The following is a 26,878-nucleotide window of genomic DNA, read 5'->3' on the forward strand; positions in this document are numbered from 1 at the left end:
TAATAACCATTGGTAGTAGCAGTAGTGACGCTAAGGTGAACTGTACCGACAGCTAGGAATATCTCCGACATTTGAATGAACCTGAATGAAGTGTATTCCTTCCGAACGACGATGCAACGTGAAATTTGCACCACGTTTTCCTGTGATTGCACATGTGGTAATGTTTTTGGTTTTCGCACCATTTTCTAAGTTACCTAAAACATATATAAATATATATACATACGTTTCCCTCTCTCGTCGTTGCTTGTATAAACCACCTGCGCGATGTAGCATGTTTGAGTGTTCCGTGGCGTGGCTTTGCAGTGGCGCCAGTGCTGCGGCGCGTATAGGCCTCGAGCTCTGGTTACGGGGCGCCACTGTACCGGTACATGCAGCGCCACATGCGGCCATCCTCGGAGATTTCAGGTTGGGGGCACTACTGTTTACGGCCGCGCCGCGCACTGCGCTATGGGTGGAGATGGCGTTGACGAGTGATCGGCGTGTGTTGTTTTGCGGCTTTCTAAAGATAGAAAATATCGATGGCTACTTCAAGAAGAGCTGCTTACGCATGGGTGCGAGGTTGTACTATAGCAGCCACGTTTACGCAGTAAGAGAAGGATCGGTGAACGCAAGAGGCCCGTCGGACATCGTCGGCAAATGTGTCGCCCAGATGAAAAGCGTGGAGTACGATGTGCGTCTTGAGGTGAACCAATCCTTTCTTCAAAAAAAAAAATAAATAAATAAGTGCCTCAATATCGCTAACCGCTTCATTTTTTTCTTTTTTAGTTGTCAGAAAATTGCAAAAATATTTTGCACGCAAGCTGTACATGCAAAGCTGGCTGCGGAGGCTGGTGCAAGCACGCCGCGGCCATGGCAATATTCGAAAATGAATACGAATATACATCGTGCACGGATGTTCCATGCGCATGGAAGAAACCATCATCGCGTCCCAACGTCGATGTCAAAAAATCAATCAAGGAAGTCTTTTCCCGTACGGGAAGTTCGTTTCTTACTTTTTGTGTGTGTGTGATGCGACTTTGCCGCTGATGGACGCAATCAATTTTGCAAGTCGACCTTCGCGAAAACCAATTCTGCAGATGGTGAACCCTGCAGCTCTTTTCTCGCAGTTTGCAGGTGTAAATTGTGCCATTAAGGAGCTTGAGGAGCGCAGGGACATGATCCAGGTGCCGTCGACGGCACATCTAGCAGACGACAGCTTCGACCGAGAGTTGCTAAAAAAAACTAGATAAGGAGGGCAGCATACACAGTGCGCTAAAGGTCACTTCGACCTCTCCTTTTATTCTGAAAAGTGAAAACATGGTCTCAAAGATGCCTATCCCTGAAAAAGATTTCTACAAACAATTCGTCAAAAAAACATTGATCAAATATTGGAGATTGCCGAAATCATCAAGGGCCAGGCTGCCGTAAGGAGGTTTGATTTTTTATTAACATACACTTCTAATTTAAAATACATGTGACTTGTTTTAACTGAGACATGTTTTGTAGCAAGGTGGAAATATTGTTGGAATGTACGCTGGGTGCTGATCGATGGTGCTTCTCTTGTTTCCCACGAAGTGAGCACTGCATATTCGCGTTTCATTCCTTTTCAGTTGCCACAGCTCTCCCTCTGAGCTGTTAGAAAGCAAGAAGATAACAAGAAGATAACGTGTCTGAATACATAAGGCGCACAGACTGGCATTATAAAGGCAAAAGGCGCAGCCCATCAGAAACAGGTCAAAAGAACACAGACGACACACACATTTGGCGCTTTGCTGTGTGTTGTCTGTGTTCTTTTGTTCTGTTTTTGATGCGCAACTACTTTGCCTCCATCATGATATACCAAGAAGCCCAATGTGCAACATCATACTGGCATTAAGCGATAGTGTTTACCTTGCTCGGCGGACAGCTGCGATCCACCTCTGTCTTCTTTCAGTCTCATACGATTTCCAAGGAAAAGGGTAGAATTTGATCGGCGGCAATTTTCCAGCAGTGTTCCTGTAGCTTTTGTGACAGCCTTAAACGCAGCAATACGGCGAATTGCCTTTCCTGAACCCGGTTTTCACAACCACGCGACGAGGCGCCATGCTCCCCTACGTTGTCAACGCGTCCACTTCGCATTCACCCCCAACCTATAATCGCCGTCACCCGCGACAGAGGGCGCTACATGCGCGGCTTGAAGCTGCAGTGCACGAGGCCTATTGCGCGTAGTTGTGTTGAGTTGCGTTTCTGATTTTCGTCGTCTGCCTGTATGCGACCCTTATATTTTAACGTCATACCTATAAATGATCCTACATGTCTTTCGACGAGTGTCCTTTCGGCCGCATTCGTACTTCCTGGTGCGTTCGTATTGGCCGCGTCTTGGTCGCTGTGGTGAGGGAAGTGTGGCGATTCGCTAACTGCTGGGTTTTGCCTGCAGCTGCCTTTGCGTGGGGTGGCTTCTCCCGCTGGAAGTTATGCCAGGGGCAACCTAGAATCAGCCGGAATGGCTCCGCAGAAGCCCCCAAATGTGCTGATATTCACTGATGAAGATGTCGGATCCAACCAGCCTCGTTTTCACGCCGTGAAGGAAACCTTGAGCATGTGCCTCAGCCCCGATAACTACGCCATTTATCCTCTGTCTGAGAACCAGGTCTGTACCTTATTACCCGTGTCAAGAACGTTCACAATAGGTAACACGAAACTTCCTTTCTCGTCTCAGCACACGACTTTTGTTAGGTGATGCCGACGAACTTTGTGTTCACATAGAGCAAAACGTAATATCACCCAGGCCAATGAGAAAACTGCTCCGCATTCTGACTGGTACTGTTTAATTAAAGAATTAGTCATTCTGTGTATGTAGAAATGCACCCGGAAATTATCTCTGAATGTGTAGCTTAAAATTTCGGATTGTAACTGGTAGCTTTGACCACTATCTGTGTTTTGCCTAGGTGGTAAGTAAACTTTGCTTGCTGCTCAGCATCTTAGCTGCACACAAACTGACAATGCGGTTATTATTGTAACAAGTCCTGGAAATGCGCAGCATGGTGAAATTTAGGTGTGCTTTTCTTTTGTCATTGTTTTGTCACTGCAAATTATTTAATGTTCATCTTATTTGCAGGTCAAAACTACTCCTTGGTTGACCAACACTAAACTCCTTATTGTTGCATGCAGTGAAATGAGCAGCACAACAAGGCGCATCATTACTGAATATTTTCTACGTGGAGGGAATATTCTTGTCATGGCTGCAAAACTAGACTTGCCTGGTGTTAGGCCACTGGAACACATTTCAGGGCATCAAGACATTGCCAAAGTAACATATGACACTGCAGCAGACATTGCCGTGCTGAGAGGTGATGTAGTTTACCAGTTTGACCCAGGTACAAGAGTTAAAACTTTGGCATGTGATCAGGACGGTACCGGCCTCCTATTTGAGCTGCGAGGACGTGGCAGCAACGGATTAGCACTTTTATCTCAGGTAAAGGCTTTCATTTCATTTTGCTTCAATATATTGAATAATCTTTTAAACCTATTTTATGTGCAAAAAATACTGACATGTTAAGGTAGAGAGAATAAACAAAGAAAGATACACTTGTTGCATGTTGTGCCAAACAAAAAACACATTGCTTTAGAAATGTCAGAATTGCCTTTTTATTTTTCAATATGGTAAAAAAATTTTGCATCAGTTTCAAGAAAACAATGTAGCTACATTACATCACAGTGTTTAAGTATGGGCGCTGATATTATTAACGAAACATCTGCAAAGTCTGCTCTTGGTTTTTGTAGTATATGTAATAAATGTTTGTGCAGGTCAGTTTAAAGAAATGGCGGGTGGAATTCGTACTATAGAGTCAACATACATTATGAACAGGGTGATGGTCACAGGTAAATATTTCCTAAATTTCATGCATTGGCATGATCAAGCAAATAGGTTTAATGTTCCAGTTGTTCCTTTTATGCAACTGTCCCTTTTATGTTGGGAGACAAGGTAAGCCCCAGAGGGTGCAAACTTAGAGTGTGCTGTGTTGGCATAATGATTGTACACAAAGTGCCTAAAAGGGTTAAACTTGTTTCAAATTGGGGGTCCACACCCACTTTCTTAGAAGAAAGCATGTAGGGAGTCGTACAAAATTATTTTGGGAATTAGTTGTGAAATTAAAACAATGTCAAATTTGCTTTCGTACAAGCATCAAGCATAATTCATGCTTGTCCTATTAGCACCTACTTGTTAATGGTGCATCAAAGGACTGTGGCATTCAGCTGCTAAGCTCAAGGTAGCAAGAGTGGACGTTTGGACTTGGCGGTGCTATATTCTAAAAGCAAGAAAAAAAAAACAGAGTGGTGTTAGGGCTGTCTGTTTCTCTTTTGTTTTTTTCCCCTTGCTCCTAGTCTTATCAAGGTTTCAGTCCAATTAAAAGCTGTGGCAACAGCTTTCCAGTGAGAACAGAGTTCAACAGTGCTCACATGTTAAATTTCAGTGCATGTTAGAGGACCCCAAGTGGTCTCGGTATTAATCCGAAGACTTTGACATTGACTTTCGTTTTTTATTTATTTATTTATGCGAATACCTGCAGCGCGACAAGGGCATTGTAGCAGGGCGGGCTTCACAGAGATACATTAGTACAGAAAGGACCGACTCCGGAAGGAAAATATACCATAAACAGAAAGCTTAAATAATAAAGAAAAGACTGACATCAGCAGGAAAACAGAGGCAAAGGCAGTCGAGAAAACAGTTAAGCGAAAAGGTAAGTTATTGCAATAGCCAAACCATAAACCAAGGGACAAGTGAAAAAATGGAACGGCAATATATGCAGCTATGAAAAATTTCATAAGAAAGATTTAAACTTGGAAAAAATTTAACATTGATTAATGCTCTTAGGAAGCCTATTCCATAGAGCTGAAGTGTGCGGGAAAAATGAATTATGGAAAACTTCAGTGCAACAGCGCAATTCAAGGACTTCATAATCATGATCGCATAGCTGAGAGACAAAGTGAGGAGGCAAAATGTACAGATCTTTGTCTATTCCGGTGACAGGAGAGTATATCTAAAAAAACAGTTGCAGTTTTGCAATCATTCAACGATGTGTTAGTGATTTCCAGCCTGGATTTTCTTTAATTACTGAAACACTGCTGTAAAAGTCATAATTGCCAGAAGCAAACCTGGGAGCATGGTTTTGAATTTGTTTGAGATTTTTAACAAGGTACGAGGTTTGAGGGTCCCATGCTTCACTAGCGTATTCAAGAATTGGACGTACATTTGTAACATAAAGTTGTTCTTTTATATTAAAAAGGGCCTGATAAAAGTTACGTCTGATAAAGTCAAGTATTCTGGATGACTTTAAAGTGAGATATTCAATATGTTTATTCCACTTGTAAGTTTTCTAAAAAAAGAAAGACACCAAGATATTTATAATGCTGAACCATTTCAAGAGGAAGGTCACCCAAGTTGTACAGTGATCTTGTCGGCAGACGCTTTTGGGTAAATGACATGAACTGACATTTTGAACTGTTCAAAGACAGGACCCATTTTTGGCACCATTCATGAATCCTGTTGAGGTCATTCTGTAAGTATTTCTTAGAAATTATACAGTCTACAACTTGTAATGAGGAAGGCAAGGTAAAAGCTGCAGTTTAAGCAGCTTGATTGGACCCACTTCCCTGACCACTTGACAGCAATCAACAAAGCAGCTTAGTCGTACACATATGTACAAAAAATGGTAAACAAATAACATGAACAAGAAGCGTATTCAGAACATAAACACCAATTAAGAAAGAAGTAGTGATTACCTATACACCGATTAATTACATATAATCATTAACTCCTTGTTCGACATTACACAGAGGGAGCCTTCACTTGCATTTGTTGAGTATGCGTAGCAAAAAATATTCACTGCAATTATAGCCATACTTGGTACATGTCCTTGGGACATACCAGTATTCGCTATGTCTTCTAAAGTAATAGGTATGTTTTTCTGTAAATTTGCGGCAGTTTTCATTTTAGGACATTGTTCATAAAGTTCTGCTTTAAAAGCAGATATGAGTTGGTAGTCGTAAAATACTGTTACTTCTAGAATGTTGTAGCTGAGGAATAAACTAGCGGTTTGAGCATTATAATCAAAACCAGCAATTGCTGACAGTCCGATTTTCTGAAATTAAACATTTTAAGTACCTTTTGTACACTTTACTCTATATTAACACTGCAGTGTCTCTCACAGACCAGTAGTTGTTGCTTTGGGACATAAAGCCCCCATCTGTAAATCAACCTTGCTGCGTTGTGTACTTCATTATGCAGTTTTAATGGTGTTTATTGCTTTTTTTCATAGTTTCAGTATTCTGCTCCTTTTTTCAGATTCACCTGGAGTTTGATCCTGTATTCTTCAGTACATCTGAGGATGTGTTTGCAAAACTCAAGAAAGCAAATGAGAGCAGGATATCGATGTTGCGAAACATACTGTCCACATGCTTTCGCTTGAATTGCAGCATCAGTATCTCCCACAAGTTGTCAACAGGGAATGTGTTTGCAGCAGACAAGGTGAGCCACCGATGGAGGTTGAGAGTTTGCCTCACTTTGGAGGATGTACTTATTTTGTAAACATTTGGTTTTTAACTAAACCGCCTCCCCTACTTTATCTTTTCATCCTTTTATGCAGGCGGTGCTTCTGGATTTTTTGTCTAGACCACAAACTACTTCTGGTGCATTTGTGGATGGCGGCATCACTTTTCACTATCTCACAGCAGACAATGCCGCATCGATGGCACCTACAATTGATTGCTTGCCTGTGATCATCCCGTCTAGCGATACATTCTTCAGCTGTCCCTCTTTCAACAGTGCAATTTACTTCACTGCATTGAGGACACACAGCTTGGGCCGACTAGCCCTTTTTGTTGAAAACGTAACTACCACCATGGCAGCTATAAAAGCGTGAGTTTAAATTTCTTATTTTCCAAGTTTACTACAGTTTTTTCTTGTTCAACACACTTTTGCTTTTTACGTGGTAGCCTCCGTGGAGTTTTTTACATTTGACACATATCTGACCCTGCGTGCCCATGAACATACTTTTGAGAAAGGTGGAATTATCAATAAAAAAATGTGACACAGTATCCTTATTTTTCTGTTGAACGACAAAGTTGCTGATTACCAACATATTTTATGCAGAGGTGTTGTTGCAGGGGCCTTGCACAACAATTTCTTATCAAAGTAAATAAACCCACCCGGCAATTAGGCGATCTCATGAACACCTCAGCCAAGTGTTCACAATTGCATATGTCTGAGAGCATACAATCTTACTTCAAAGTTAGCACGTCTGCTCCTGAGGCCATTTGAATTCTCCAGCAATCTTGGGTAACAAGATTGTACGGTCGCAAAGTAAATTGCTGGCTGTTGGACAGGTTTTGCTTAATTGATTCGGTTGCAATGAAATATCAAGCACCAGCTCATCAACAGGAGGTGTCACAGCAAGAAAACAGATTGAGAAGGCATTATTAATTGGGGGGTAGCACAATGGCAGAGAAAATGAACTGAGTGAGTGTGGCTAGTGTGAATGTGGCTTAGCATAGTGATGAATCGCTGGTAGGAGCATTGTTCACACTAATGAAGTTTCAGCCTCTTTCGTGCCCAGAATAATGAAAAAAGAAAGCCTGAAAGGCATCAAAGGGCAACCTAAACAGGCCCTGCAACACTGCTTCAAAACTGAAAACGTACTTGAGTTGGTATGATGCCTTGCGAAGGATATATTCCCAAAGAAATGTTTTTAAAGTAACCTAATAATAGCTGATGTATATATAGAGCATAATATTTACTTTTACCATTCTTTCCCAACACAGCGTTCCCTCATAGCTGGGATGCGAGACTGATAGCAGTCAACTGCATGTTACCCCTTTCTTACTTTTTCTTTGTGTGGGGCAATTACAATAACCTTTCAAGGTTGGCGTCTGACAAAGATGCCGGTGAGTGATAAAGGGCTGGCAACAGGACAGGCAGGACGCTTCAGCCATCCCTGCTTGCTAGAAGATTGGGGGTGGGGGGTGCATGTGTGCACAGCAAGCTTTTCTCACTTGAGAGTAAACAAAGATAATGAACAATTTCTCCATGGCTAGCGCGTATTTGAATGTTCATGGCAGTGTTTTCTGCAGATCGTCAACATTTTCTTACACTGTTGAAAAAGTGTTGCAGTGGCCTTTAAGCTCAATGTAAGATCACTGGTAATAAGATGCTTCGCATGATTTCTCAGAGGACAGGGCATGTTGATGAGGCAGCTGTCATTATGTTTTAGGGGTTGTTTTTGAATAATAGTAAAGCAAAATTAGCAAGGTGCCTTTAAAATGTCTGTGCAACAAAACATCTGTGCAAGCAAAAAGAAAATTGCTTCCTTTCAGCCTCCTGCTGTATACGAGCAGCATCTTGTTGCATCAGATGACAACAGTGTGATGCAAGACAACATGTGTTGTGAGGCAGCAAACATTTGCACTGCTGTGAACAAGGCCAGAATTTGCTTAATTTACAAAAAAACTTTATGACTGCATTTCTGCTGCTTCAAAGGATTACAAGACTAAAATCAGACCATGAAAATTACTTCACAACATTTCAACAAGGTAAAACCGATAACAAAGGATGCTTGCTGAGGAGAGATGGCACAGTGGCAAAAGATTAAACTTTTTCATACTGTAAATGTGCTGAAAATTTAATTAGATTGCTCATTGTGGATTATTGAATGCCTGCCACTGCAGTTAATCATGATTAGCAAATATTGTCCTCAGTTGCATATCTTTAATTATTGGAGATAATCATTGCTCAAACACCTCATATAGTAAACATGCAAACTTGGGACTGTGCAATCCGCTGAAAATGGTGGCGTGCTGCTGCACACACATCATCTCTTTAGAGAGCAGTAATTTTTTTTAAAAACCAAGCTCACATTCATGTTCCAGCATTAAAAATCAGCAGCGTATACTTTTTGATCAAAATCTAAAATGTCAGTAGACATGTCTTGGCCAGTCTCATCCAAAAATGCTTTACTATTCTTGCTATTAGAATAGTGTCACCATCAGCTGCTGTTCTGGGCTGCCTCGGCACATGATGCATCTACTGTTGCTGCAGGTTTCTAAGGACCGGACCAGAAATTTCAGAAGTGGTTGTGGGTTATGATGCACAGAACAGTGACATTTGGTCAGTAACATGTGTTTACTTTTTTTCTGTGCAGTTTACAATCTGTCCATGGATCTATTGCTATTGCCACACGTCAGCTGAACGGAGTAGGCAAGTACTGTTTTAACATGGAAACCTGTTACAAAATCAGTGAAATTGGTTTTACTGAGGATGTTAGGCTGATGAGCCCAGCATACCTTTATGTCATCAGTAAAAAAAAACAAAAAAGAAAGAAATGGAGGGCGCAATAAAAATTGTTCTTTTTTTTTTTCTTTGTTCACATACAAGAGTTGACTAGTCTATCGATCCTAACTTTGTAGGTGACCGCCAGGTTGGTTGGAAAGATTGCTCTTCTGAAGTGTTTGTTTGAGAGTGTTAGTCAAGGAGCTTGACTGAGAAATTTACAGCAGCAATTTTGTCCTAGCCCTAGAAGTATTCGAGGTCTACTCAATGAAGATGGTAGGTGTACTCATCACTTAGTGCACATCATGGTGTGGCTCAATGGCTATGTCATTTCACTGCAAAGGACAAGATAGGTAATGGGTTTGACTACCACCTTGGTAGCCACATTTTGATCAGGGCAAAATGTTAAAAACAAAAATTTTGGTTCATGTCCAAAAACCTCAGATAGTAAAAATCCACAGCACAGCTGTTAAAGTTTAATTGTCAGCAAGTCTGCAAGACACTTCTCATCCACTTGCAGGCATGGTGCTGAATCAGTTGATGCAGTTGACCAATATGAAAGGGAATACTTATTCAGTATTCAAAGAGCATTTACAACCAAAGTAAATGCTCTTTCAAACCTTAGTTGTTGGCAGTTGCTGAGTAGTTCTTATGTTGAAGAATCTGACCTGTGGAGCTGCATAATTTCGGGAAAAAAAAAAACAATGATAGCGGACAGTTTTGAATAAGGTGTTTTCTTTTTTGTATTTTTTCCGCTTCTATAAAGGTTCAGAATGTGCAAAAGTGTGTTAATTTGCATATTCTCAGCCTTTGAATAAACCTTGTGATTGAAAGTAATGCTACTAAAAAGCAGGCAGGATGACGGCGAGTGTTTACATAGGTGCATACTCATGCGTTCCAGAATTGCCATTTGTCAGTCTTAAATTCCAGTTTTCATGCAATGATTAGCTCTTATTACCAGTGATGTAGCTAACAAGTGTGGTGAGTGTTCTGAGGTTTAAATTACTAGATATACTATGTAGTCCTCTCCCAGAAACTAGCTCAAGATATTTTTTAACTACTAGTCATAACATGTATAAGTTCTGCTTGCAGAGCTTTTATACTGTATTTGAAGTATATTTCACAAGGCCTAGAACCTGCTAAATTTTGTGATCACAAAAGTAGTGTTTCATGTTTACCAGCTGTGCTTTTGACAGGGACAAGTGAAAGAACGCAGGACATGTATCACACACCTTGTGATGCACTTTTTGCCACATTAGAAATATTCCACATTGCTATTTATTTTATACAAATAGTTTCCTTGACATTATGCATAGAGTTACCATACTTAAATGAACATAGCCACATAAAAGTGGCAGTCTAGACACATAATTCATTCACTATGGTTTGCTTTTAAATTTAAATGCAAGAGCCAGTCATATTTGGCAGTCCAAACTTTAGATAAATTAATGACAAAAGCACTGAGATGCATTGTACTGATATGGTTCATTAATAATCTAGCATTGATCTATGCCCATGCTATTCTTTGGTCATGAGTCATGACTCAGTTGACAGATTTTAATATGGACAAGAGTTGCAAACTAGGTGGGCTGGCATGTCTGCATCTTGGCAAATAAACAGCAGGGTGACGGATGACATTAATAAAAAAATGAACAAAAATGAGTGCTTGTTGAGTGTTCTTGCAAACAGGGAACCTTGTTGGCTTCTTCAGTGTGAATGCCTGTCGTTACATGCACTTGATGTTGTTTTTGTCATTGATTTTAAGAAAATATGTGATGAAGCTTTACTTAAAAAGCAGCGCCAATAAGTCTTGTCTGTGGTCTTGTAATCGCAGGTCGAGGAGGCAATGCCTGGCTTGGCCCTGCTGGCTGTGCCATGTTCACTGTGTGCCTGCAGTTGCCACTGCATTCACCTCTGGGCCAAAGAAGCCCTTTTGTCCAGCATCTTGCTGCCCTGGCTATGGCCAAAGCTGTTCGTAGCACACAGGGCTATGAGGTACTGCATCAGTGGGAAATTGCCCTGCTGATTGTCTTGTCATACATTCGACTTGCAGATTCTTGTGTGCAAAACAAAGTTTTGTTTGAATTGAAAATTTACATGTGCAAATTAAAAGTGCAGCATGTTGTCACTTATCAGTTTATTTATGTCCACTGCAGGAAGGTCTCTCCAAGTAATCTTCACTTAACCCTGTCTTGCATCAACTGACTCCATCCTATGCTTGCAAATTTTCTAATCTCATCATACCACCAAAGACTCTGCTGCTCTTGACATTGCTTCTCTTGGTACCCATTCTGTTGCTTTTAGTAAATGGCTACTTATCTGCTCTACACACTACGTGGCCTGCCCAATGGCACTTATTCCTATTGATGTCAACTAGAATATCAGCTGCATGTGTTTGCTCTATAATCCATGCTATTGTCATCCCGTCTCTTGATGTTATTTATGCCTATCATCATCTATTTCATTGCCTATTGCACAGTACCTAGCTTCCTCTGAAGTTTCTAATATACCGTATTTAGCCAATCCTAATGTGCCCCCGAATCTAATACGCACCCAATTTTCATGGGTTTAAAATAAGGAAATAAAAATGCACTTGAACGTGACATGCTCCTGATTTATAACAGTAATATACAGCGCACACCCAATGTTCGCAATCAGAAAAAAACATGACGTGCAGAATTCACCTTCACAAAAGGCAATTTTTTAATGAGCTATTATAATGAAAGTGGTGTGCCGTCATCACCATTTGCATTTCATTGGCCACAGATACCGCATGCACAGGGGTGGTAGACTTGAGTGATCACGTTTTGATATTTTTTTCATATTTTTGGTAACTGTGCATTGGATTTGTCGATGTAGGCGGCCGAAAGTGTTTGTAGCACAGTGCCTGAAACGCTGGTGGTCATATATGCCAATGCATCCAGTGTTGAGTCGCAAGCCGTCTCACAAAAGTGATAGTATGTCCGGGAGTCATCAACCGAAAATACCGCTCCAGATCGTAGTCGAGCATGCGCAGCTCAAAAGGTGCACCACATCCTCTGCATGTATGCATGCCCCCTTTCAGAGGTGTTTTTGCCACTGCATGCTTGACCTGTCACTGACTGTAGCTTCAGAAACAAATTTTAAAGATGAAACCTTAGGTATCGATGTTGACGTTGTTAGCACTATTAATAGAGTTCAGCCCTAAAAATTTTAATGTTGACTTTGTAGTGACTATTGCAATGAAGCTCAAGACACTGCTTTGACCAGCGAACTTCATGCCCATCTGTTTATGGATTCTAGTGTGTACTTGCTCAGGCTAATTTCTGATAAATATATGAATTTGCAAGACAAAAGAGATGTTAATATTGAGCAAACAGAAGGGCCACGCACTGGAATTAGTATATGAGAGCAGCATGAGCAAAGGCCCACACACAGATGCAGGAGTATTCAACACTTCATTAAAGAACAGCTTTGTTGAACAGAGTGCACATGGCACTGTGAAGCAGTGACCTACACGACTTTGCTTTCTCGGCCTGAGTGGTGGAATGAATTGCTGATATAAAATGGGAGCTTTCTCTAGATAACCGGGTAAAAGACGCCGAGTGAATGTTGCAAACAAAAAACATCATTCTAAAGCGAATTGCAAGGCTAAGGCATGTAAGACTGCAATGTCAAGGAAACTGCTGAGGAGTGAGATGTAGAATGTAAAATGTGAAGCAAATGCTGAACATTGAGACAAACAGGCTCCATTCGATAGCTTGCATGAACTGTTCATGTGTGACAGTGTTTTCCACACCTGCCGTGGTTGCTCAGTGGCTATGGTGTTGGGCTGCTGAGCACAAGGTCGCGGGATCGAATCCCGGCCACGGCGGCGGCATTTCGATGGGGGCGAGATGCGAAAACACCCGTGTACTTAGATTTAAGTGCACATTAAAGAACCCCAGGTGGTCGAAATTCCCGGAGTCCTCCACTATGGCGTGCCTCATAATCAGAAAGTGGTTTTGGCACGTAAAATCCCACAATTTAATTTTTTAGTGTTTTCCACATAATGCAAGATGATGATTAATTAACCCTTTCAGGGTCATTGGCGTAAATATATATGGCGCCGCGAACATGTCGAAAATGGTCTGTGCTGTATATTTATGGCGCCGTCTGTACGTTTAAAAAGCGCGCCGATTTCCTAACTTTTTCTTTCCTGGCACGTGCTGCCACTATGTGGGAATGCAGGAAATTTTTTTATGCTAGTGCCTCCGTCTTGGTTTTCGTTGCATGGTTTGCCCTGGCGAGTCTATATACTACCGCTTGCGCATTGGCGCGTACGTGGACAGGCAGCGGTTAGTTTGGGTTTTGTTCGACAAGCGATTTCGGCTTCTTGTGCTCGCAAAACTGATGGCTATCTCGTTACTAATCGCTCAAAGGGTGACCGCCTGTTACTCACTCGCTATGGTGTTGGGCTGCTGAGCACGAGGTCGCGGGATCGAATCCCGGCCACGGCGGCCGCATTTCGATGGGGGCGAAATGCGAAAACACCCGTGTACTTAGATTTAGGTGCACGTTAAAGAACCCCAGGGGGTCGAAATTTCCGGGGTCCTCCACTACGGCGTGCCTCATAATCAGAAAGTGGTTTTGGCACGTAAAACCCCATAATTTATTATTATTTTTTTTTGTTACTCACTCGTTTATTGCTCATAGGGGTGCGCATACGAAGGATGCCGCCGTGCATGCATTTTCTTTTTTTTTCTCTCCTCTCTGGGGACTCTTGAGAACTAATTGCCTCTGGTTGGCAATCAAGATGAAGATTAGCGGAAGTTTGTCGCACGTTTTGCTTTTTTGATGGGCGCACAACTACACAGTTTTCTTGAGTACACTGACCTACGCAGTTTGATTACGCTATGGATGTAAATATTAGTATAATAGCAGGAACATTTGAACTTGCAAAATATTCTCGTGTGCGCATTTTCTAAGCCTTGAACTATGTGTATAACAATGCATCAAATTTTGAATCCTTATAAGTTTATTTCCTTTTTTTATTGTTGTTATTCATGAATAAACAGTACGCATTTACCAATGCAAAATATGTTTTTCTCACTTTGCGGTCGAGCTAGAAAAATTACGGTAATTTTTTTTTTCTAAATAGTTCCCTCTGAAAAATTTAAATCTTCAATAAAAAAAATTGGCCCTGGGTGGTTACATATGGCAAAAAAATTGACCCTGAAAAGGTTAACTAGCAGTTTTCAGTGCGTAGTGCAGTCAAGTACTCTCACTGGTTAACAGCTGGCTGAAACGCAGCTGTGCCATCAGTCTAAAGCAGGCAAGTGCTAGCAGTACTGCCATCTTAAGAAATAGAGGAGCATTAATGTAATGCAAAGTTGCCTGACTTTAGGGCGAGCAGGTGATAAAGGAGTGGCTAGTATGTACTGTTCTCGTGTGCTCCCAGTTTTATGAAGCTACTCCCACTCTACTGAGCTATCAACGGACCATTTGACTGCTGCTTTTGGTGGACAGCTGGAGAGCATCAGTGCTGACTGAAGAATTTTTAGAACACTTGAAACGTAGAAGTGTTTCTGTTTTTCATGTGTATTTTGATGTAACATAGGTAAAATAGCAAGGTTGTCAATACTTGATTGATGAAAGTACTAACGTTATAGATGCACTTATAACTGCTGCATGCTTTCTTTTCAGATGGTAAATGTCAGGGTGAAGTGGCCAAACGACATTTACTATGGGTCTCATGTGAAAATAGGAGGCGTCTTGGTCTCATCAACGGTTAACAAGGATGCCATTACTTGCTTTATAGGTAACCTCAACTCTTCATTAGTAAAAATGTTGGTTATGAAGAGTTTTCCCCTACACTACTTACGCTGTGTGCAGTTATAGGAACTGTTACAGTAGAATCTTGATGACATTACCCTCATCCAAAACAAAATTGGAACAGCAAAGAAATGTGTGCTATTGTTGATATGTGTTCAACACTTGTGGGATGAGAAGGCTGTGGTGACCATGCTTGAATCTCCCTCACCGTGTCAAATCATTGCCGTCTCAGCTTCATTTTCAGTTTTAGAAACAAAAATTAGCTGCAGAGTGTGAGGTAGGGCAAGTAGAAAGGATGTCAAATCAATGTCATGCTGTTCACCAAAAACTGTCAAGTCACAAGGGCAGTATATTGTTGTCATGGAGCAGCCATGTGTACTCACACTGATAAGGTTGTTTTATTCTCACACTTTGCCATAGAGGAGCAGATTCCTTATAGATCAAAATTCTGTGGGACCCAAACGGGGAAAACAAAAGTCAATTATAACTTTGCGTTGCTGCTCATTTGCCTAGTCGTCATTAATCAAGAGGGTTGTTGATTTTTCCATTGACTTGCATCAGTAGGTGTAAACCTAGGCTTTGTAACCTGTAATGAAAACTGTAATGACATTTGCAAAAAATGCTGGAGTCGTTAGCAGGAGTGAGGTCAGAGCAAACGCCAAGTCTTTACTGTTTTTGATCAACGTTCAGAAGTCTAACCATTAGTGTCGATGCATCATCTCACTAGCATCAGGGGTATGATAATGGTCCTTTCAGGTAATTTGACAGGCTTTCTTGATGATTGTGAATGTTAGGATCGGCACATTGCAAGGTGTGATGCAGTAAAGATTAATTATACAAGGTGTTTTGTTACGGCACAAAAAATATTAAATTGGAACACAAACACTACACATATGAGAAGCTCAGTCAAATAGAAGGGGTTATAAAATAAAGCTTGTCAGACTTCACAAGTACGCTGGCAAAGGCTGAAGACTTGCGGTACTGGTGGTGCCCATTGTGATAGAACTATCTTTGGTGAAGTTATGCCTGGCATGGAAGGAAAGGATGGCAGAATGGGCAGAAAAGGTAGATGGTGCTAGGCTTGGCAGATGGCAGCAGGCAGCAAACTTGAATGGATGATGGCAGCGGTCTCGATCGTAACGGCAGCAAACTCGTACCGTTCCGACATCGCGCTTCTTCCGATGAGCCGAGGCACTCTCCGTCCTATAGACGTGCATACTCGGTCTTCAGAACACAGTGCACTTAGATGCGGGTTCGGCTGTCCCTGCGGGCCTAGTCACGCCTACCTGGTACGGTGGCATTTGAACAATCTCGTTCGACTGCTATTCACTTGTGCTGCCACGAGCAATTTTTTCTTGCACTGCACGAGATTTTCACTTCCTGTTTTGTTGTCCTCTTGTCAGTGTCAGCTGCTTTGTTATCTGCTATCCTTTCCGCCCAGCAGTCTGCTATGTACTTCATCACAATGATCTCTGGTGTTGTACTAGTCACCTGTGGACTAGAGCATTTGTCGTCATTAATCGAATTTCTGTGCCTAAAACCTGGAAAACCACTCAACAGTTTGAGGACAACATGTGGCTTCTACCTCAAAAGCCATCTTCAACATTTCATAACATTCTGCTGTAGCAGTATTTATTAACTTGAAACAGAACTTGACGCAATTGCATTGTTCAGAAAACTTCACCCTGACGATATTTGTCAAGGAAGAGAGGTGCATCTCTATGTAGGAGCTAGGATACCACCATCCTCTATATGCTCACGATGCTGGCTTTCAGCACACTAACCCGTCGTACCTCAGGTACAGTACCCCTTGCTGCCAGTGTGCTAAAGAAGTCTTGCAGCAGCACATTTAGTCTGGAAACTTACTGTCTAGACCTCGTACTTTAGCCCCACAAAGTAACCCTGTTCTTGGCACATTATATAGCTGAAACTGGCTGCTGCGCATGTAAAATCCAACTTTACTTACCGTATAAACCGTAATATAGGTCGGCCTGAAGTATAGGTCAAACCCTGACTTTAACTTGGCCAGACGATGACTCCAGTACTGTATACTAAAGACCACTATACAAGATGAGTGGCAAGTTTCACTGTTCTTTTTCGGGGGAAAATCTAGACCTATATTCCGGTTTATACGGTACTTTAAGGATGGGTGTAAAGTTTTTTGGAAAGATTTACTTATCTGGAATTGCAAAGATCACAGGGTCATGTATATTGGAACCTTTTTAAAATGAAGGCTTGTCAGACTATGTCTGGACATGCTGATGTTCAATAAAAAGTCAGTGACAGAGCAATACTGCTCACGTTTCCATCTTCTTTAGTGCACTTTCTCAGTTCTCTGATTCTGCTCTTCTCTCCTTAATTTTTTCCCCAGGCTGTGGCTTGAACGTTTCAAACAGCCAACCAACTCTATGCATCAATGACATTGCAAAAGTAGTGTCCTGTAAATTTAATACGCAGCAAGTGGTTTGCCCGCTGACACCTGAAGAAGTCATTGCTAAGGTGTTAAATGAAATAGAGTTTTTGGTGGCAACATTCCAAAGTGGAGGGAGCAGCATGGTATTACAAGAGTACTACAAGTACTGGCTCCATGGGTGAGTACCATATCACTTTCAGAGACCAACTCCAAACAAGTGGTATCCTAAAGTTGCTTATTAATCTTGGATTATGCCCTCAAGCATATCTTTCTCTGATATGAAGAAAGCATGATGCGTGTTGTGGCCCTACCTTGTGTCAGGATAAAATGAATTCTCTTTAGCTTCAGCGCTTTTTCTCATGTAAGGTGATGTTTGTTTGTCCATATCTCAGTTGAGTTGCTTTTGCATTATGCAGTGCAGTCTGTATGCTTTATTTTTCTAACTGTTTCTGCCAGCTTGGCTTGTACAATGCATGCCATTGCTATTTTTTATGCCAAGATTCAGTGCCATTTGTGTGCTTCAGGCACTGTGCTCGCAAAGAAATCAGATACTTAAGATCACCACTTGGTTAGCACTTATGAATTTAAAACTATAATAGGTAGTGGTGGAGAGTTTCCAGTGCTGCCCCCTATTCATTTATTTGCTGCTAATGTAGAAGTGTGGAACCCACAATACTTGCCTAGCCAGCCATGCTGAAAAATAAATGTGGCTGGTCATTTCTGCTTTTGAGCAGGGGAACTTGAGCTTTGAATGCTCTCAGAAGTGATAGCTATGACACTTGACCATACTCTAGTGTAACAGAAAATTTCTTAACGTTTAGATATATTTATGAAGTGTTAAAGGGCGACTGAAACAAATACCTTTTACAAATGGGCGTTGTTTGGTTTAAATGGTGTTCTTTGGGAACTATGAAGTGAGCCAAATTACGCAGTATGAGTTGGCATGAATCCAATTCCTGCTAAAGATAAGGTGACACTGTTTCAGTATTTTTTTGTGCCCTAAGACCATAGCATCTTACCTGCCTTCGTGGCATAGTAGCTCTGGTGTTGTGCTGCGAAGCCAGAGGTTGCGGGACCATATACCAGCCACGGCAGCTGTATTTAGATGGTTTTGAAATGTAAAAACACCCGTGTACTGTGCTTTCCGTGCACGTGGAAGAACCCCAGGGTGTCAAAATGAATCTGGAGTCCCCCACTACAGCCTGGCTCATAATCATACCGTGGGTTTGGCACGTAAAACCCGAGAATTTAGTTTTTTAGAGCATCTTGCATCTTCTGACTTTTCTGCCAATACAGTGCATAAGTTGGTATAACTTTTTAAGCTTCGCAATTGCAGACTTGCCCAAGTATAGTGTTTATACTGAGATATGCTGTTTGCTGTACAAAAATTTTGCGTTAACTTATTTGGATAAGATATATGAAATTGGTCTTAATTATGAAAAGTATAACTCTGATGCATATGAAACTTGCATGCAATTATAAATGCGAAATGTTTCAGTATGGATGCACGTCTGGTCCTGTCCATCTGGCACCTGCCTTCTGCCTAAGCTTGTAATTTCTGGAATAACTGTTCTACAATGTAGAGTGCAATTTGCATTAGAATAGCTGCACTTAGTTGCCACTGTTTGGACCTATTGTGTTGTGCTAGATAAAATTAAGCCATGTTCATTAATTAGTCACTCACATAATTCTGCTTCAGTGTCAAGTATTCTTTGATGTTGACTGTAGCTAGAACTGGCTTGCCTTTGGCTAGTACCGTTTTGACCACGCCTTTCCCAATGGCACCATCACACAGTGGTGGGAAACTGCTCTGCCAAAACAAATTTGTAATCATTCACAACTTGAGAGTGCTTCCATGCTAATGTGAACATGAGCAGAGCTTTTTTACACGATTACTAGAGCTTGTGATGTAGTCATTAGCAGCATGCTCTAGTTCAAGTGATTCAATCCAGTACCAACATTCCAAGCTCCAACATAACAAGCTTCATTTTCTGATTTTCTTGATGGGCTACCTTTTCTTGAACTCGTCTTGTGACACTAGTTTCTGTGAATTAGCTTGTACCCAAATATTTCACTAATTTAGTGACTTGCTTTTTTTTTATTCTCACATTCCAGTGGCCAGGAAGTCACCCTGCAAGATTTTGGATGCAAGGCTTTGATCAAAGGCTTGGATGATTATGGCTACTTATTGGCAGAGTGCTCGGGCAAGCTATACAAATTGCAGCCTGATGGAAACAGCTTCGACCTTATGAACAATCTTATTGTTACAAAAGTGTAGCATTTATCCGTGTTATAACATTCCTTACATAGTTGAACCTCAGTGTAATGAAGTTGCATTTTCACCACAGAACTTGTTAAATTATCAACTGATGCTTTTTCATGCAATAATGTTTCCGCAACTGTACTCTGTACTGGTGACTCATCTGTGGTGGATGAGTGTACTTAAGAGTTCAACAGAAATTTAAGCAATACTGACACAGCTGAAGTGCTCAAACAGTCTAGTTATTTAATCGTCGGAGCTATAGCTGCTGAAGCAAGGCTTAGAAAACTGAAGCTGACACAGTGAGACAGGCTTGTGGCTCCCAAAATTTATAGTGCAGCACAATAGAGAAATTTAGCCAAGGATTTACAGTCAGCTCTACTCAGACCCATGTATCCTTAAAAATGTGTACATAGCCACTCAGTGGGAACGCCAGTGCATGTACGGCCAATGCACATGTCGGCAGTGGATGGCACAACACTGCCCTCGCTTCACTGCCGAGCTGATTGAACAGAGCGTGATGGTGCATCCACTTGGTTTTAGTTGTTTTGCACTCGAACTGGCTGTGCCACTTGCATCTCTGGAAGACTCACTTATCAAAAATGTGCAATGAACGCAAATCTCTGCAGTACCTGAGCGCATGAAACATGAGTGGAGCAGGCTCTGCTAAAACTCTCTAGTGTCTTAAAAGGATATGGAAGGGAACTTTTCAATTGAACTACAAAAGAAAACATTTCAGGAATTGCGAATAGGCTAGTCTCACCATGAGCTGAGGCCTCTTGGCCAAAAAGCATACAAAGGCAAAAGATGGGTGGCACTGCTGTTGCACCACCTCCTTCTGTGTTCATAGATCTTTGCTGTTTCTAGCTGGGGCTTGTTAATCATTCATTAGCAAAATATGATTAGATTGCATTTTCAAATGAGCAAGGACTCAACCTGCTACTTTTGTTAACTTTCCTATGCACCCACCATATTAGCTTTGTGGCTATGATGTTCTGCAGCTGAGCACGAGGTCGTGGGTTCGAATCCTGGCCATGGTAGCTGCATTTTGATGGCAGCGAAACGTGAATACACTCGTGTGCATAGTCAAATAAATCCGGAGCCCTCCACTTCGCTACGAAGTTGCTTTGGGACTTTAAACCCCATGAATCAAATCAATCAACTTTACTTTCAATAACCAACCTTCAATTTTCCTACTAATAAGCCATCTTTATCTGCCAAATAGATGCAGAAATAGATGCAGTCTTTTCAATGTTCCTTTAAAGAACTGCGAGGTGTTGTTGATGAAGTTGGCAAAGAATATTTCATGCAATATCATTGACACTAATTCCTTGAAAGGAGTGGATTGATTGCTGGACACTTCTTTGAATAGATTGTGTGCATGTCATATATCAGTTTATTGCCCATGGACATGTAATTAGCTTTTTGCTTATCAGCTAGCCCAAGGGTGTGGAATTGAGTCCTGGTCGCATTTTGAAAAACCCCAGGTGGTCAAAATTAATCCGGAATGCCCCGTGCCTCTTAATTATATCATAGTTTTGGCACATAAAATTCTGGAATTTGTTTATATTAATATCAGCTGTTGGCATGTTATGCAAGGGTCGGTCTGCAATGTGTATAAATGTTGGGTTTCAGACATTTTGAGTTAACAAGCTTATGTGTAGAGTATTTAGTCATCATCACCAGGCAAAATGTTATTTATTAGTGCATTGTGAGGAGTCGGGAAGTACAAAAGATAAACTGCACATTCTGTCCACTGGGTGGTTCCAACGACATTCTAAAGTCATAAATAGCAGAATAGCTGCTGCAGAAGCACTTTCTCACTAGTTGCGACACACTCGGCAGGAACTGGCACTGCAGGTGAGATAGCTTGTGCAACCAGGAGTGCATACTCCCCTCACAACAAAAGAAAGTCAAAGGAGCCCCAGCAGGTGGCATGTTGTTCTGACGCGCACTCGTGTGAAAGCTAGGCACTTGCCATGGCAGGGAGAAGTGTTAAGAAAAGGGCATAAGGGAGGAGCATGTTTAAAATATGTGAAATGCTTGTAGCTTGGCAGTTGCTGTAAATTTTTGGAAAATTATCCCCAGAGAATATTTTTTTATATAGTTTCAAATTTGTCTTTTGGTAATGTCCAGATAGTACACAAGTGATAGTGCTGCAAAGAACTGAGGTTCTGGCCAGGGTGGCACAAAAGCGAGAACTTGAAAACTGAAGAATTGATGCAGACTCTTTGCCCATGACAGGTACACATTATGTGAAACATTTTTACTGTAATAAGCAGCAATGAATTGGTCATAAGAACGTGTAAGGTAAACATAACTGCTGATGTAGTATTTGGTGTGTGTTTTCTAAAGGGTAGCCACATTTGTAATTACTTTTTAATAGCATCATGCATGCAAATAGCCCAAGAGTGTACTCTGTGTAAATGCAATATAGACTTGCACTGTATTTCATGCTGTGAACAGTGATATAAGGGTATCAACTATGATGAAATACATTTGTCACTGTCATTCACTCTTGGCACGTAACCGTTGATGGAATCACTGGCTGACTATTGTCTTTGTGCATTTTATAAATAAATTTGATCTCAGGAACCCAGCAGAATGGTGCGCTAACGACTTAGATGACATGGTCTAGTTTTTTCGTCTCTATGTACCTCCCCCAGTGCAAGGTAGTACCAACTGAACTTGCGCCTGGTTAACCTCCTTGCTTTTCCTCCTTTTCTCATTTTCTGTCTACAAGATATGTACAAAATTAAAATTTGCAATAATGTTGGAGCCTGAAATGCTGTTTGCTTAGCTGTAGTTTTTTAATGCTCTCTTATGGATCTTCTTTTTTTCCCTCATTGCAAGTATGCTGGATGCTACAGTGGTGGACAGGACTGTAATACCCGTCCGCTCTTGTGTAGACGCTTTACCTTTTTTAAATATTTATTTTTATGTGCTTTTGAGCATGGGCTATTCTTCCAGAAAGTTAAGTAAGTGGATGATACTAAATGATGGAATATGCCTAAGATTGAAGTACAGAAAAACACGGACAAGGGTGCTTTAAAGGGACTTTCCAGTACTTTTTCAAGACAGTACTGACTATGGCTCATATAAGATTGAAATGTTGTTTGAAGCAAATGCAAAAACGGCAGGTTATTCAACTAAGGAATTGCAAAATGCAAACCAACAGGAAGTTGCTTTTAGCCTTTAATCACCATTTTCACTCGCATACTATCGCAGCCTATATGAAGCGCCTATCACTATATGCATGGAGGGAAGTTCACATGCCATCATTTCCTGTTCTTTGTATGTTTCTATAGGCGTTGAAGATGGCACTGTTGCCACATGCTGACATCACCATTTTCACTCGCATACTATCGCAGCCTATATGAAGCGCCTATCACTATATGCATGGAGGGAAGTTCACATGCCATCATTTCCTGTTCTTTGTATGTTTCTATAGGCGTTGAAGATGGCACTGTTGCCACATGCTGACAACAACCATGTTGAGTAAGCTAAAAGAATGTTTAAACAACAGAAGTCAACACTTGCAAAAGAGAGACAGCTTGCCAATGCATGTCAGTTATTTATGGGAGCCAATTTTCTTTCCTGTCTGTCTGTGCACACCTGCCCATCTCTCCTGGCCATTCTAGCCATAGAGTTTCCTACATAAGGGACTAAAGAGAACTCTGGCACTACGGTCATTCAGCTACTATAGCAGCAATTGGTAGTATACATGGATTTGTGCAATCTTTGTGCTTATGACATTTTTTTTGTGCTTTATTTTCATGAATTTACAAGCAATTATAGTTATAAATTTGGCTAGGCAGTAAGTCTTAGTTTAGTGCACATGCCTAACTATTGCATATAGTTGCCTTTATAACACAATATAGTGTTGAAAATGAACAGTTTACAAGTCTCAAAGCCATCTGAAGCCAGAAGGATGAAATTTAGGCAAATCCATTTACCGCTCATCATTTCCAGGCTGGTTGAACCGGCATGCTTGAGATTCCCATAGACACTAGTGCCAACGTTCCTTCTAGTAATTTTTGTAGGAAACCGATTCTAGCAACTCAGTCTTCACACCAACTGTGTGCTCTCCCTTCACTGGATAATTCCATTCATTTGGAGGTGGTCACTCCCAGTAATGCAGCAAATATGTAATGACAAAGCCCACTGTGGATAAACCAGAGTGTGGTTTTCAACAATTGTAATGCTGAGGTTGAGAGAGCATTCCACAGCCTGCTTTTTCCCTTCAGTTGTTGCAGGGCACATTGAACCCAATGAGAGGTTGTGTGTAGGCTTGATCACGGCTATGAAGTTGTGCTGCATGGTTGTAACAAGACACAAGGGGACATGATCACACACAGATCCTCCTGTGTGTGTGATGGTGCTTCTTCGTTTGTGTCTTACATTTATGCAGTGCAACTTCACAGCCATGATACTAAACCTGTTACCCAAACCACCTTCACATTCCAATGGGCAACTGCTCTATTTGTGCAACACTATTTCATCTAGCCTTCCTGCCACTGAAGATCCTGTGGCTCTGTGCACAGATATTTTTTTTTCCTGCTGACTATAACGGGTGCATTTTTCATGGCTGCATTTGTGCACATGCAGATGCGCTTGTCCAGTTATGAGTGCAAATGTGGTTGCATTTAATAACTAACCACCTGTGCTTTTAGCACTGCACTGCACACATTCTTGCTTGTGTGTCTTTTCTGAGGACAAAATTTTTGGCATCTGTGCAGCTACCATGCTTGCCATAAAAAAAAAAAAAGCCATCTTAATAGAAACAGCTGAATGCAGCCTTGGATCTTTTGCTACCCATAACAGTGGTTCAGTGGCTATGGCATTCTGGTGCTCAGCAGCAGAGTGGCCTCCTATAGACACCTTGCCTTGCTTTAGTATGTCGAATCCCAAGATTCAATCATTTCCTACTAAGCCCATGTAGGCTGAAGGCTGGCAGATTGCATAGATGCATTTTGCTGATTACTTATGTGTGGTAAGGAAACCTTGCATTTCCTTAGCTTCCTTGTGTAAGCTGCCTATATGAATGTGCAATGCACACAGTCCTTGTTAAGTCAAAAGAGCAGTGCAGGCTTGCTTTGCCAAACGAAGAAAAATGTGTTTGTTAGTTCGCTAGACCACAATTTCATTGCATTGAGGTTCATTATGTTGAGATTTGACTGTGTCGTGCCTTATAGTTTTCTTGCCACCAAAGACTCATTATTATTTATGCTTATCTTTCTTTCTCTTTTTTTTTTCCTTTTGCTAAACACAAGAGAGTGATTGAAAAGATTGCATTCCATAATTTGTATGCACAAAGAACATGTTCTAAGAAACATGTTCAAAATTCATAGTCATGACAGTCTTTCACAAATAATTGTTTGTTGTTGGCATAAATTGTGGCTTGTAGTGCATTTATGTGTACAGTATAAGTTAGGAAAAATGCCCATGTTTAGGCTACTTTTGTTATGTGGTATTCTTTATTTCCCTGCTGCATTAGTACACAAAACGTTTATTTTCATAAGCTTCCTCTAAATGGGTGCAGAAGCTTTCTTTCCCACCATTTTACTGGTTTGATCTTCATGACCTCTGGTGGAGGTGCTACTGTGTTGTGGAACTTTATGTTGGTCTACTACACCTGGAATGCCTTTATTTTCTACAGGAATTCTTCAGCATTTCTCTGCTTTGTCCAGTCAAACATTTTTATTTCAAAGCACAGATTTAATACTCTACAATGTAGCTCAGCCCGTGTTAGCTGATGCTGGCAGCTGGGTTAGTTTTAAAATCTTTTGGCTTTAACCTATTGGGGCCTGCTTTGCGACATTTATATGTTTGTAGTTTTTACCCTGCCAATATTTGTTACCCATTGTGATATTTGTTTTAAATAAACAGTATTTTGAAAGAATGTGTAGATTCATTGTGTGACGCTGTACCCTTAAACTCCAGCAGAACCGATCTTACGATAAACTCACAATATTGCGAAAAAAACTCCAACAGAAGCGATCTCGCGATAAATATTGATTTTAATGCAATTGGTATTGAAGCAATATGTGGTGACACTGTATTCTTAACGCCGAAATGTGTATGCAGCTGGTCTCCTCACATTTCCCACTGAGCCATCTAGTGGTGCCACTACAAAGTCTGCGTTCGGTCCGCTGAGCACCGGATAAATTTTTAAGGATTTCTTTTTCACTGACAAGTGACAAACTTTTGTAACAAGTGATTCTCTCGCAGCAGCTGGAAAGTCGACCTCAACTGTCCTGACATACTCTCAGCCCACGCACAACGCTTCAATGTTGCATTTCACTGCTTTTAAGTGTTTATTTGGTTTCGGTGATGGTCACCTAGCATCTCGGCGTCAGCCACTACTTGAGCCCAAGCTCCTTGAAAGAAGCGATGGCACGCTTCCTTTCCCGTTCATTCCTCAATGCGTAGGTCCTTGATGTTCTCGTCCTCCTTCCGCCGCGCGTTCGTCCCACGGACCATTTGAAGCATCCTCTTGGTCACTTGTACAGTCGATTTTTCGAGCTCCCTAGGGGCCGCGAAAAACGTCCGAAAAATCGGGCAGTTCGAAAAAAAGAATGCATGTCTTTTTATGTCCCTTATGGGTTTAAATCGCCACAGGCACATCCGAAAATGCTCTGAAGGCCTGCCTGTACACACTTTTTAGGCATTTCAGTGCTCCTATACTGTGACAATATGACGGGTGCATGCGTAGTTAAGGAATACATGTGTTCCAGAGAACACACTGGTGGGCTAGTTGGTACTACATAACTAGCGCTGCGTCTTCGTTTCCTTTTTTTGTTTTTGCGCTTTTTCTCAACATGTGTCCCGTAAGAATTGCCCCTTCCCACGCTTACGCTTCACTGCAATACATTTGCGTATGCTTCACCGCATGGCATCACTGTACTAAGGCAAAACTAACTTTCGGAACCCGGCTTTATGCAACGCGCAAAAAAGAGGTGAGGCGTGCCGACAGGACACAAGAGTAGAGAAGTGGACAACGCGAACGCCGACTGTCAACTACGTGTTGTCCACTTCTCTACTCTTGCGTCCTGTCTGCACGCCTCGCCTCTTTTGTGCATAATGAATCCTTACCAACCAGCTCAGCTTTCTGTCGTTCTTTATGCAA

The 26,878-nt window shown here is 41.4% G+C and overlaps 1 protein-coding gene and 1 long non-coding RNA gene across 3 annotated transcripts; one reads left to right on the top strand and one right to left on the bottom strand.

Annotated features, from left to right (window-relative positions):
• On the top strand, positions 1–25,651 carry Hcs (holocarboxylase synthetase-like protein). 2 transcript variants are annotated; one of them, XM_065425226.1, is made up of 10 exons: positions 1–157; positions 2,396–2,608; positions 3,077–3,433; positions 6,305–6,487; positions 6,606–6,877; positions 9,156–9,211; positions 11,118–11,278; positions 14,948–15,062; positions 17,448–17,667; positions 19,605–25,651. In XM_065425226.1, exons 1-10 carry the CDS (start codon positions 86–88, stop codon positions 19,765–19,767), a joined length of 1,812 nt encoding a protein of 603 aa, XP_065281298.1. In that variant the 5' UTR covers positions 1–85; the 3' UTR covers positions 19,768–25,651. The 2 variants fall into 2 exon arrangements, with proteins under 2 accessions (XP_065281298.1, XP_065281299.1); XM_065425227.1 differs by lacking the exon at positions 1–157 and adding an exon at positions 2,176–2,315.
• LOC135896729 (uncharacterized) lies at positions 1,405–2,006 on the bottom strand. The gene is made up of 2 exons (XR_010562789.1): positions 1,870–2,006; positions 1,405–1,611 (listed from the first exon to the last, which is right to left on the bottom strand). It is a non-coding gene; the product is annotated as an uncharacterized lncRNA (long non-coding RNA).
• Positions 25,652–26,878: the final 1,227 nt, after the last annotated feature.

Source organism: Dermacentor albipictus, chromosome 1 (assembly GCF_038994185.2).
Source record: "Dermacentor albipictus isolate Rhodes 1998 colony chromosome 1, USDA_Dalb.pri_finalv2, whole genome shotgun sequence".
Lineage (NCBI taxonomy): Eukaryota > Metazoa > Arthropoda > Arachnida > Ixodida > Ixodidae > Dermacentor > Dermacentor albipictus.